This window comes from Candoia aspera, chromosome 2 (assembly GCF_035149785.1).
Source record: "Candoia aspera isolate rCanAsp1 chromosome 2, rCanAsp1.hap2, whole genome shotgun sequence".
Classification (NCBI taxonomy): Eukaryota; Metazoa; Chordata; class Lepidosauria; order Squamata; family Boidae; genus Candoia; species Candoia aspera.
In genome coordinates, this window is record NC_086154.1 from 149,111,918 (window position 1) to 149,124,948 (window position 13,031).

At 44.9% G+C, this 13,031-nt stretch overlaps 1 protein-coding gene across 4 annotated transcripts in view; it reads right to left on the reverse strand.

Moving 5' to 3' along the window:
• The window catches only part of PLXNB3 (plexin B3), a 63,242-nt gene that overhangs the window by 17,907 nt on the left and 32,304 nt on the right, over positions 1–13,031 (reverse strand). For all 4 annotated transcript variants that reach the window (XM_063294225.1, XM_063294223.1, XM_063294224.1 and 1 more), the window contains 11 exons: positions 12,783–12,888; positions 12,434–12,564; positions 12,153–12,329; positions 8,194–8,395; positions 7,850–8,089; positions 6,415–6,576; positions 3,667–3,815; positions 3,447–3,547; positions 3,056–3,273; positions 2,273–2,451; positions 1,528–1,594 (listed from right to left, as the gene is read on the reverse strand). In XM_063294225.1, the coding sequence (XP_063150295.1) occupies positions 1,528–1,594; positions 2,273–2,451; positions 3,056–3,273; positions 3,447–3,547; positions 3,667–3,815; positions 6,415–6,576; positions 7,850–8,089; positions 8,194–8,395; positions 12,153–12,329; positions 12,434–12,564; positions 12,783–12,888 (1,732 nt within the window). The remainder of the gene's footprint in view (positions 1–1,527; positions 1,595–2,272; positions 2,452–3,055; positions 3,274–3,446; positions 3,548–3,666; positions 3,816–6,414; positions 6,577–7,849; positions 8,090–8,193; positions 8,396–12,152; positions 12,330–12,433; positions 12,565–12,782; positions 12,889–13,031) is intronic.

Sequence of the window (13,031 nt, forward strand, 5' to 3'; positions counted from 1 at the left end):
TCAGTTATTGCTGTGACCGCAGTTGTAACAACATGACATAGCATAAAAAAGGAATGAAATTGATGATGATGATGATAATAATAGAAAAAAAACAAAGAAAAGGCATACAGAAGAATTAAGGCAGGACCAACAGTAAAGACTAAGAATTTCTAAGCTAAAGCATGGCAAAGGTAGTAACCTGACTGGTATCTGAATATGCTGTGCAAATAAGCAAAATAAGCAAAAGCAGGCAAATCTGCCTAGACTGCATGTTTTATCAGATTCAGAGAACTTTACCTGTCATAGTGTAGAATTTGGGTACACAGTTAGGGTTGGTCTATTTTTAAGATTTCTTACCTGTATTAACATGAAAGGCTGGACTGTTGTATAAAATAGACTGACAGTGAACGTGGGAAAGGGAAGAGAGTTTACCTACACGCAAAACAAGCAAAGATACATTTGTCGCTACAAAGGCAATCTGTTTTGGCTTCTCTGTCCTACTACTGGTGAACACGTTTTTGGCAACTCAGAAGGATGGACGGGAGCGCCGAGGAAAACTAGGGAATGAAAGGATGCAAAGTGACAAAAAGGCTACTGTAAGATTTGCAGATAGATGTGGAGTGATGTGGGTCAAGTTTAACAGGCACAGCAGAAAAGATCATACAGCCCCAAAAGACTGGCTGCCGTCAGATGCAGGCCCACTGTACTATGAACTAAAGTGATGCGGTCACCCACATGAAGGAGTTTAGAAAGAAGGGCAGGAATCAAATAGAGGGGAAGTAATCCACAAAAAAATTCTCCATGGGAGTGCAATGAAAGCCAGTGCGGTAGGGTCAATAATTAAAACCCAGATCCAAAATCCCCAGGCAACACAAGAGGGACAGGTTGACTGTTTGCTGGTTTTTCAGCACAAGTGATCCACACATGACTCTGCCCACTGGGGGAAATCTGTGAGGATCAATGGGGGTAGCAGGGAAATCACAAATTCCATTTAGAATTGGCAGAATACAAAACCAGAAATAAATCAAGTTACGTTTAACAGGATGCTATTCAATTGCCCGGAAACAGGAAGGGAAAGTGTGGTAAAATGTTTCTCAGATTTTCAACAGGTTTCAGAAGGATCTTGGCAAGTATTCACTTTTGGCTCTGCTGATGCCTTCAATGTTAAGTTGGCAGATGATTAATTGAGGCCAAAAAGACTGCCCACAACGTGTGTTCCCTGGCTCCTTAGAATATCTGCACGAAGCAACACCAGAAGCGATTGCCTGGATAGCTGAACTGGACATCCAGTTATGAGGCTGCTGCTGTATCCCTTCAGAAGTTCTGTATATAATTGTGTGGTTTATGTGTATATATTTGCCTTTCTCTTGTCATGTACTCATCATACACTACATATACAACAGGTTTCAGGACCAGGCATAAAGAGTTAAACAGGCAAGGAAGCACAGTAGCAACATATTAGCTGAAGGGTTCACATGAAGCTAGGCCCATTCCCCTGCCCCGATTTAAACCTAGGATATACAAGTCGGCATGGTGTCCAGTGCTTACCCTGAGATAGGAGTAGAGACAGATGGACATCCAGTTGGTCAGTAGTTTCTCCACCATGGTCTCTGTCCTGTGGAATGATTGCAGAGTTTAGCAACGTTACTTTTTTCAGGGATATATTGGAACCAGCTCCAGCTCCAAGAGAAGGGGGCTTGGCTATATGCTGCCCGAGAATTGCCTTGACTCAAAGTATAAACTCTTCATACTGCCTGAGGTTTTTGTCTAGGCTTCTGTGCGACAAAATGAATACAGAGGTTAACTGGATTTAGCAAAATTCTTTTTGAGACCAAAATATCTGGTATCTGAAGCAGATTATAGAAGGCCCTTCTCCAGTATAAAGGTAGACTTAGGGCAATATTTTTGTAGATGTGCACAGTGCCTAAGCAACTGTCAAAAAGAAAAATAATTTTCATATAAAGTAGAAAGGCAGAGCAATCCCCAGAGCACCTTTTCATTTATTGTACCATATTTCTTTTCAATCAATGGTATTCCAGTTTATGACTTAATCTCTTCATTAATTCACCTCCAATTGTTTGGGGTACTTGTAGGGTTTTGTTGTGGCAGCTAGCCATGGGGAATCAACGCTAGCTAGGAAAATGGAATGTTTGCTGACTGGTAACAGTAAGAGAAGATGCCTCTGTGGAAAGCGTAAAGCTATCCACTCCGCAGAAGCAGCTACTCAAAGATTGTTTGGAAGAAGGACATCTTTCCCTACTCTGCATCCATGCATGATTACTCCAGGACCTACCTGCGAAGCATGAGCTTAGGATTGCGGGCAACACAGTGGGCAGCCAGGTCACTCAGGAGGGTCTGCATGATGTCCGTCAAGTACTCCAGCCGCCCATGAAGGGCCAAAGAGAGGAGCGATGCTGCGTGGCATCGGTCTCGTTGAGAAAAGGTAGGCTGGGCCTCCAGTGTCCGGATTAGCTGCAAGTAGCAGGGAGAGAGACTATCAGCTTGGGGCCCATAGGATGCCCCTTCTGCCCCAAGGACAGAGTTTTCCTGAGGACCAAGAGGGGGCAGATGATGATGGCAGTGTCATGCTGTAAGTTCTACCTATTCTGTATGAGCTTTGTGGCATTGCCTGCCTGCACAGAAGGGATAGAACTTGTGCTGCAATGGGCAATACCACCTTCACCATTTGGATGAAAGCATCAGTCCCTACAGATGCCTCTGCCCAAAGATGGAAATGCAACTCAAAACTGAAGTTTAAACCTTCAGCCTTTGATGCAGCAGAGGCCAATACTTGTAAAAATGCACTGCAGATGAATCTAGGAGCTGCCAAATAACCACCTAGAATTTAATCTGTTCCAACCAATGAGCAGCTTTGCCTTGCTCTGTCCTTATCTCAACACTGAATGGTACAGTGGAGGTGTTCATATAGGAATGTTGCTTCCTGCCATTCATCCTCGCTCCCACATTGGGAGTCTTTCCACTTACAGAATGATTTGCACACCCATCCCTCCCCACCAGTGGCAAAGAATCTATTCGCCTTCCAGAATCTACCTCCCCGCTGCCCCAGCGTGCTCACTGTCAGCAGGAAGACTTTGCTGTTCAACAGATTGGAGAACTGTCCCAGGCCCTGCTCCACTGTGGCTCGGCGGCCCTCGGGCAGGTCCAGCACACGTCTCAGTGGCACGTCCCCCTGAGCCGGGAAGAAGACGCGCTGAGCATAGGTGTTGTAGTCCAGGAATGGGATCCCAGAGCCTTCCAGCTCCCCACTCAGGTCAGTCATTTCAGTCATGAGATCTGAAGCAAACAAAGGGGTTGTGATCAGGAGTTGGGACAGAGGGGAAGGAGGGTAAAGAGGTTAAAGAAGAGCAGAAAAAGAACATACAGCACCCAGTCATTCACAGTAATAAATGCTGCCGCATCTCTAAAAGCTCTTCGTTCTTTTCCCTTCAAGCATCCCCATTCCGTACCGGTGAATTCCTTGCGGCATTGGTCTCCAACGCTGATTTCCATGTTCTCGAGCTGCACTAGGACTTTCTTGTAGTCACGCAAGGCTTGCTTACTCTTCCGTCTGTCAGGAGAGGGAGGAAGAGAGACTACTAAGTTTCACAGGAGTAAAGGCCGGTTGAAGGAAGTTAAGTTCCTTCCCAGCCCTGCACATCACACCTTCTGAATCACTGCCTTGTTTACCTGTACATTAGAATGAGAAGCAGCACTATAACCACCAGCACTGCTGCCCCGACACCCAGTCCAATTTGGGCTTGTGGGGGGAAACTGGATGGCGGCTCTGTATCATAGCGGACACGACCAAGATCCAGGCGCAGGTTTCCCATCTGTACCTGTAAGGTGACAGTGTACGAGGTTCATTCCACAGATAAAGACATAGTTGTCTGTAGCAGTAAAGTGTATAGTCTTGTGGCACTAAAAGGACGAAGTAATCTATTGAGGCAGAAACCTGGTACAAGAGATGATACAAGACGACCTTGAATTAGTCTGGGTGACCTCCTGATCTGTGGGCTTCACCTCCCAGAATTCCCCAGCCTCACAGATGCTGGGAAATGAAGTCCACACACCTGAGGACAAGCAGGTTGGGGAAGGCTGCCCTAACGGTGCCCACCTAAGATCACTATGGGAGGCTGTCTAACTGAAACTCTTCATTGAACCACACTGGAAAGCTTATTTTTATGAAAAGAAATAATAAATCAATCAATGTATACTTAATTACCTGTTATCCCTAATACCTAGTCATAGCAGGAAAGAGTAAGAATGAGAGAATTTCCAGTGTTGGTCCAATTAGGATCTGGATATTCTGTGTACCAGTAAAGTGGCAAGAAGAGGAGGTGGGTCAGGCCCGGAAACCTCTTTGTGCAAGGCAAGAGTTTGTAAATTAAAACAAACAAAACCTTAAGCACCTTCTCCTCTCACTTCAGTATTCATCTGGACCTGCTCCTTTTATCTCTGTTGTCTTCCTGCAGGGCCTGGCTATTCATCCACAGGGAGGTCACCACTTACTAATGGGCTCTGATGCAACATTTAGACTGTATGGCACATGGCATAAGATCTGATTATACCACATCTAATAAAAGATAGGAAAAACAGACAAAGGGTGGATGCGTTGAGATCTCCCCTCCAGGCCTAATCCATGCATCCACTTTTTCTTTCTTCTCAGAATATCAGGGACACATTTTATGCACTTGTCAAACAGAAGCTAACGAAAGCCCTCAGTACAAGTAGGAAATGATGGGGAGAGGAAGCTCCAGAACAAAAGCGCAAATATTGTGTCTTTATCAGACCCAGTTGTATCTACCACGTAACTACAAAAGGACTATAGTCCACTATGACTGAAGTTGCTAGCACAGATGCAATTATAATGAGTTCTGTGTAGTTTTAAGGGGTGATTGATAACCATGAAGGAAATGTTGCGACTAAATAAATAAATAAATGTTGCGACTAACCTTTGAGCAAGTCAATTTTAGGATTACTTTGCTCCATCTTGCTCCAGTGCTTAACCATGGTCACAGTCACCCATGCCCTGGTTACCTCCCAGGTGGACTACTACAAATGCGCTCTGCGTGGGGCTGCCCTTGAAGAGTATACAGAAGCTTCAGCTGAAGCAAAATGTGGCAGTGGGGGCAGCTATGTGTGCCCCTAGAACAGCACACGTTACACCTCTGCCCTGCAAGCTGCATTAGTTGCCAGTCTGCTTCGGGGTCCAATTCAAGGTGCTGGAGATGACCTTTAAAGCCCTTCCTGGCCTGGGGCTGGGTTATTTGTGGGGCCACTTCTTCCTGGTTACCTCTGCCAGTCCCAGCAGGTCTGGCAGAAGAGGTATGCTGTGGGTCCCATCTGTTAAGGAGTTCCCTCTGGCGGAATCCAGGAGATGGGCCTTTTCTGCTGTGGCCCCTGCCCTGTGGAACATCCTTCCCTCCAAGGTAAGACTGGCCCCATCCTTGGTAACCTTCTGGAAGTCCTTCAAAATGTGGCTGTGTTAACCGGCTTGGGAATCTCAAGGAAATGGGGAGTTGGTGACACGGCTACATTACCTGTAACATCGACTAATGCTCTCTTCCAGTCTTTTAATAGTATTGATTTTTTTTTAAATTGTGGAATGTTTTTAATGTTGTTCATTCTATGGCTTGTTTTTTATTGTACACGATTCAGAGTCAAGGTTGTGAGAAGGGCAGCTATCTAAATATGATGGATGAATAAATAAATAAAGTCAAAATGTGCAAGTTATGCACTGATCCTACATGGGATGGAACTGAGCATGTAAGAATATGAGTTGTATGCTCAGTTTCTGCACTGGGAGTTTTCCAGTTCTAATCCCAAACATCAGTCAAAACCCTTTGGGAAAGAAAAGATGAAAATTCAGACCCACATATCTTAATTCATTAGTTATTTCATTCCCTGTATTTGCACTAAGGGTGCATAGAAAGTTAAACAACATGTTTATCTCTAAAGATATTGTACATTACATTGTTCAACCACATGAAAAGCCACTCCTTCCTCAAAATTCTCAGCGCTGCCACTAAATGACCAGGAAGGAAGTCATGATAATTAAAAGAGCCATAAAACCAAAGTAATGTTATTGTGCAAACCTTGCTTCTGCTTTATGGGTGGAGTGGGAAACTTAATTGAAACTAAGCAACTATGAGATCAGAATCATTTGTCATTATGCAAATTATTATACAAAGGGTGTGATCGTGTCTATATACCCAAAGGAAATCCTGCTGCTAGCAAGGGAGAGTTCCACCTGATGCCATCTGGAGTTATACAGATTTTTCAAAAGGTTTTCACGGAGGAAGAGGTTTTCCTACTGTACGGGAACATTAGCAAGGGATTGACCAGAAACAGTGTGTGTGATGGTGGTGGGGAAGTGGGTGTGATGTTCCTGCATTTAAACATTTCCAATCCCATCCTTTTACTTTCTGAACTCACTATAAACTCTGGCAACACAGAAGAAGTGTTAAGCGGCTGTGGTGGTTGCAGAGGGGGCTCACAGTACAAGTGGGTAAGCGTCAGGGTCTTGACGGTGCAAACGCTGTTGCCTATGAAGGCCCTCACTTCGCTCTTGCTGATGCCAAGGTTCAAGCCTTCCCCCTAAAGAGGGAGAGAAAGGAAGTCACAGGTGCAATCCCACGTACGACGTGCAAGAATTACAATTACTTCATGATAATCCCTTTTCCTCCATGCTGGAGGCCATGCTGTGTCCCAGCCTTATGAATTTTGGCTTATTTATTTATTTGCTTGTTTGTCAAATTTTATCACCGTCCATCTCCCCGCTAAGGAGGGACTTTTATTCCTTTCTACCCTCTAAAAAGAAACATTGAAACTGCCCTTGGCAGCTGTCTCCCCTGTTTCAGCCCAAACACAGACATGCCACTTAAGCAGGAATTCTTTAAAAACACAGCTAATCACAATAGTGCCACATTCTGATAGTTGCTGAATGACACCAGGCCTGCATCGCTTGTGAACCACCAAGCCGGGTCCCCTCTGACAGTTATTTACAGAGTTCACTGTATATAACTCTGCCTGTCGGCCTGGGACAGCAAATAAAGCAAAAGCACCCTTCTGCCACCCTCAAGGGAAGGAAAAGGATGAGGGTCAGCAGCAAGCTGGCAGCTAGATATGGGAGTCGTCTGACCCTCCCACTTCAGCAGTTATCTCTCCCTCTCCAATTCCCAAGACGTATGATATTTTCTACAGCAGGACTACACCGACTACCAGAGGTGTAGATGGTAGTAAAGGTAAAGGTTTCCCTTGACGTAAAGTCCAGTCGTGTCCGACTCTAGGGGGCGGTGCTCATCTCCGTTTCAAAGCCTTGGAGCCGGCGTTGTCCATAGGACACTTCCGGGTCATGTGGCCAGCATGACTCACGGAACGCCGTTACCTTCCCGCCGAAGCGGTACCAATTAATCTACTCACATTTGCATGTTTTCGAACTGCTTGGTGTGCAGAAGCTGGGACGAGCAACGGGAGCTCACCCCGCCGCGCGGTTTCGAACCGCCGACCTTCCGATCGACAGCTCAGCGGTTTAACCCGCAGCGCCACCGCGTCCCTTCTGTGTAGATGGTACATACATCCAAAAATGGTGATGTAATGGTCCAAATTGTACTTTATTGTCTTTAGGTAATATGACTGTTCTATTATATGGGAATCAATACGCTGCAGTGCAATTCCATGCAATTCAGTTAACTATCGTACTTGTAATGAATCAAGATAGAAGATGGATAGAGGTTCAGAAGTGCAAGAACTAAGCAAGCAAGTTCTACTAAGTACCATCCTGCTGAAAGGAAAGAAGGATTGGTGCATCATATCAAGCCCCCTCCCGGCTTCCACGATTCCTGTGTCTGCTTTCCCTAATCCCCCTCACCTCTATATCCAGGACATTGCCAGGTTTAAGACTAAAAGGGCGGCCAGTGGATTCCCGACCAGGCCAACGCAGGTGGGGATTAGGCTTATAGGTGAAATCCTGGCCTCCACTGGCATTACTAAAAGGAACATGGAATCCGTCCAGCTCAAAAATAAGATGGCGGAAGTAAGCATTCGATGGCACAGCTGGCGATGGACAAAGTAGGAGAGTGGATGAATTAGCACAGCAAGGTTCCCAGCACTGTGAAGACACAAAAAAATGGTTAGGAGACGGCAGGGGGAATGGCTCCTGAACAGTACCCCCAACCAAGTCATAACATTCTCTCTTCTCTTTCCTGCACTCACCTCCAACAGATCGCCCACCTCGACACAGGGCCGTGGGGAAGCTGAGGACAGTGGGGCATGAGGGCCGTGCAAGGAATCACAAGCTCTTTTTTTCCGGTTGCTTCTGCCTGCTGATGCCTTTTCTCGCTCCAAGATGGCTTTGATGACTGGTTGCTGCACCACATCCAAATTAGTCCCCTCCACGTGGATGATCCTTCCACCCCTGGGGAAAATCAGCATTCTCAAAGATATGGCATGCCTGTGTCTCAGTCTTACACCACCCATTGGTCTTACACAGATGTTAACAAATGTAAGATGGAAGAGGCCCTGAGTGTCTGAACTCAGCCTTAACTTCAAAGTTCTCCCCTTCGCTCCCCACTCCTGAAATTTCCTTGTGTCCCTATCTTAATTGCCCAAAGTTCTCTTGATCTCTTAAACAACTCGCTTTCTTCCTTGCTGTAATTTTGCATGGGAGTTCCATCCAAGAACACCTACCTGGTCCCACTTCTTTCTCTGCCTTACACCCTAAACTTAAACCCTCCCTTTCTGCAGAATACTTTGCCTTATCCCTCAGCACTCACCTTCTGGAAAAATTACTGTCTGGGTGCACTTACTGCAACATCTTTAGCTACTTTTTCTGATACCTTCCCTCTCTTTGGTTCTCCTTTCTCCCTCCCTTAGCAAAATTTAGGGCTAAACTAAACAAATATGTATCTTCAGTTTTGGTTTGGCCCTGTTACTAATTTTTTAAATAAAGAGTTGGTCTGGGGGAGGATGCTGGAGGCTGTTTCATATAAAAAGAGCAGCAAGAGTTTAGAGCCCCGGCCCTCCCTCCACCACACTGAGACTGCTTTTTAAAGGAACGGACATCCATGCAGTTTTGCCCTTCAGTTATTGGGTAGTTTTTAAGAATTATCTCTTTATCACACATTTATAAAAGCACTGTGAGTGTGCACACTGCATATAAGTCCAAGCTGATGGGATGTGAGTAACAATATGTTGGCTTGCAAGGTAGTCTCTAGAGTAGAGATCCTAGTTTGCATAGAATAGCATGAACATGCTTAGGTAAAATTGATATTTGGGGCAAATTGACCAAAATGTGCCCAAACTGACCATCTTTATTGTTAGCAGGGAATGCTGCATGTGTCATGAATATAACTAAGGTAGGTAAACAAATCTACTCTTGTTCAATTTATTAAAAAGCTGTATTCTTCACTGTTATTTGGTAGTGTTGAGAGTGGGTTTGGGGGAGGGGAAACAGGCATGAAAAAAAAAAGAAGTGAAAGAAATTAGAGGGAAAGTGGAACTACTGCATGAAGACAAAATATGAGTCCTATTTTCCCCAGAAAGTCAATGGGGAAGTCATCAGGGAAGGTCGTAAGACTCCCCCACCTGCGCACCCTCCCCTAGCTCCTCTGTGCTTGTGCTGCCCCGGCCACTCGTGCACCCCCACACGCTCTCCCCGAGCCGAGCCTTGCCTCCCTCGCACTCTCATGCACCCTCCTTGACCCTTGCTACACCTCCCTTGCACCCTTGTGCACCTCTTGCACCCTCCTTCACCTGGCAGCAGCCGCTTGCCTGCCTGCTGGCCTGCTTGAAACCCACCTGGGACTTGCAACTTCCTGCCGGCTTCCCTACTGACTTGGTTGTGGGGAACTGTGCCTAATCACCATGGGATTCGGTTAGTGACAGCAGCCGGGACTGCAGGGATTGCCGTTGCTAAGCAATGCAGTTGCGCTTTACAACTGCATCATTTAGCGATGGAAATTCCAATCCCAATTGCGGTTGTAAGTTGAGGACTACCTGTAATACTGAATGAGGGGATGCTGGTAGAAGTATTTTAGAAATGGTTATAGGTATGACAATGATGAACCAAAACAAAACCGGTGAATGTCAGTTTCCAAGAAAAACAGATAAAAAATGCTGTGAGGGTATTGAAAACTGATAAGAGTGCACATGTAGATGGTGTAGAGAAATGAAGAAATGTTAAAATACGGATGTGGCTTGCCTATGGAATAGCCATATGACTGGTTAAAACTGTGTGAGCAGATTGTACCTTTGTTTGGCAATTGGAAGAATGCCACAACTGTTCCCTACATACACAGAAAGTTAGCAAGAGTAAATGCAAAAACTACATGGAAATTAGTTTGTTAAGTATGCCTGGAAGGTGTTAGGTAGAATTCAGACTGAAAGGTTTAACAGTAAACAAAATTAAAAATGCAGTATGGCTTTAGGTAGGGCAGGGAGTATGCAGAGCAGATTTTTGCTCTTCACTGGTCTTTGAAAAATATGTGACTACTAGAAAGTTTATTAAGGTTGCTTATTGAGCATAAGATAACATGAATAGGCTTGAAATATGGGATGGTTTGTACATATATAGAACTGAAGACTGGTGCTCACTGTGGTAAGAGTGGTTTATGATGGAAGTAAAATATCCATGAGAATAAACAGAATGCTTAGCAAATGGTTCAACATTCAGCAGGGAGTAAAACAATGATGTGTGATGTCCCCTTGTTTTTTTTTAACACGCTGATAGATAAATATATAAGGAATGCTGTGCTACCATTAGAGGCGTATTGGTCAAAGATGTGAATGTACGTGTACTTTTTATGTAGATGATGCTGTGCTATTGTCTGAGAACCTGAATGTTTTACAGGAAATGTAAGATAGGCTGCATGATGAAACAAGCATGGGACAAAGAATTATGTACTGTATCAAAAAACAAAGTTGTGTTGGACCGGGAAAATGGAATGGACTGTTGCAAACTATCTATACATGGCAAATACAGTAGATGAATTATTGCATCCTAGTACTATATTTATTAAAGATGGGGAAATGGATGAAGAAATATTAAGATGTGCAAATGCTAGCAGAAATGGGTAATATGTGGCCTGATGTGAGGAATGAATGTCTATAGAAAGAAGTGAAATGGGCTGAGTACACGAGATGCTTATGCCCTTTTGTTATAGAGAAATGAGGGTTGGGTATGTCAGAGGAAATGTAGAAGTTGACAGTGCAAAGGGGTTACTTAAGCGTGTGGTAAAACAAGGGTCAAGAATTAATGGGTGTGTAATGAATGAGATTACAAACTTGAATGACCAACAAGTTCAGCTGGTTTGGTCATGGAGAGAAAAAGAAGAGAAACAAAAAGCAAAACCAAATATATGAAGGAAGAGCAAAAACGTTGGAGAAGAAGAGGAAGAGGAAGAGGAAGAGGAAGAGGAAGAGGAAGAAGAAGAAGAAGAGGAAGAGGAAGAGGAAGAGGAAGAGGAAGAGAAATGTGAGTAGTTTAAAGAACGGCTGGGTATGAAGCATTATGAGGGCCAGTTTGGTGCGGTGGTTAAGGCACCAGGCTAGAAAGTGGGAGGCCATGAGTTCTAGTCCCACCTTAGGCATGAAGCCAGCTGGGTGACTTTGGGCCAGTCATCTCTCTCAGCCCTAGGAAAGAGGCAATGGCAAACCACTTCTGAAAAACCTTGCCAAGGAAACTGCAGGGATTTGTCCAGGCAGTCTCCAGGAGTCAAGACTGACTTGAAAGTACACCCTCTCTCACACACAAACAAATATGAAACATTATACAGACATGGTGGAAGCAAGGATGATTTTCAAGGATCAGAAGTATGGAAAAGTATAGGGAATGGTGTTAGTGTAAACTAGGTTTAGCTATATTTCCTTTTCTTTTTCTTATTTCATGCCTTTAATTTCTTTGTCCTACTATGCCTTAATCCTTTTCTGCGCAAAGGGGAGCAGCATGATGGGTATGCATGTATGGTTATGAATGATGAAGAAAACAAGCCCCAGGTCTCCCTTCCCTCTCACCCACAGGCAGAGATGCTTTCTTTAAGATCGTGCTGCTGAGATACAGTCATGCATCCTCTTGTAAAGAAGGCTGACATTTTCTTTGCCAAACAATTGTTTATAACATGGAAGTTCATACAGTATTAACATGAGCCAGATAAGATCACCCTACAGTCTTTTACCCGTGGAAGCTGGTGGATGGGAAGGCCCCAGTGAGCTGTGGATTTGGTCTATAAAGAAAGGGTCTCTCCAGCAGTTCACGCTGTGCCACCCCATACTTGGCACGAACAGTTACCATCTGGGGCATCAGGCTGGCACTTGTATGGCAAACAATGGCTTTGGGTTCCACAGGTTCCTCACTGTTGGGATGGAAAGTAAAGAGGTGATATGAGGACTTGGCAGGATTGCGAGCAAATAAGGAGGAGGAGAGGGAGGGGAGATGAAAAGAAGCCATTTTACTCACAGAATACAGGGCAGGTTGCCCAGACTGACAGTAATCTCAGTGCCGGTCAGAAGGTCCTCACCAGAGATGGTTATTCGCGTTCCTCCAGCCATGGGACCAAGGCTGGGGTGCAGACTGAGAAGAATTGGATCCTGAGGATGGAAGCAATTATAAGGACTGTAGGCAGCGTTGGTGGATATTCACAGCATCTGCCTTGTCCTTCCTCCCCTCCCCCCATTACCAATCCCAACACAGGGGGAAGTTATCTGTGTCACAGGCATATTGTGAACAAACTTCTACCCAGTTCCAAAGCTTCCTTAGAACAAACTCTGAGTGTCCCCTGCTCCCTCCTCCTCTGCCAGACATTGACCTGGTAGGTGAAGTGGCTCTTGGAAATCCCTGGGGGGCGATCTCCTATGGTGACCTTAACAGGGCCAGATAACCCTCGTTTTCCAGGGGGCACATTACAGACAATCCTGTAGGAAACAGCAGGAAGGCCCTATTACGGGAAAGCCTGCAGAAATTCACAGCAGAAATGCATTTTTAAAGAATGAAATCATATCTGGGGTGCAGGCTCTTGTGACAACACCTTTTCAAAAGGAAGTATCTAGTCTTTTGA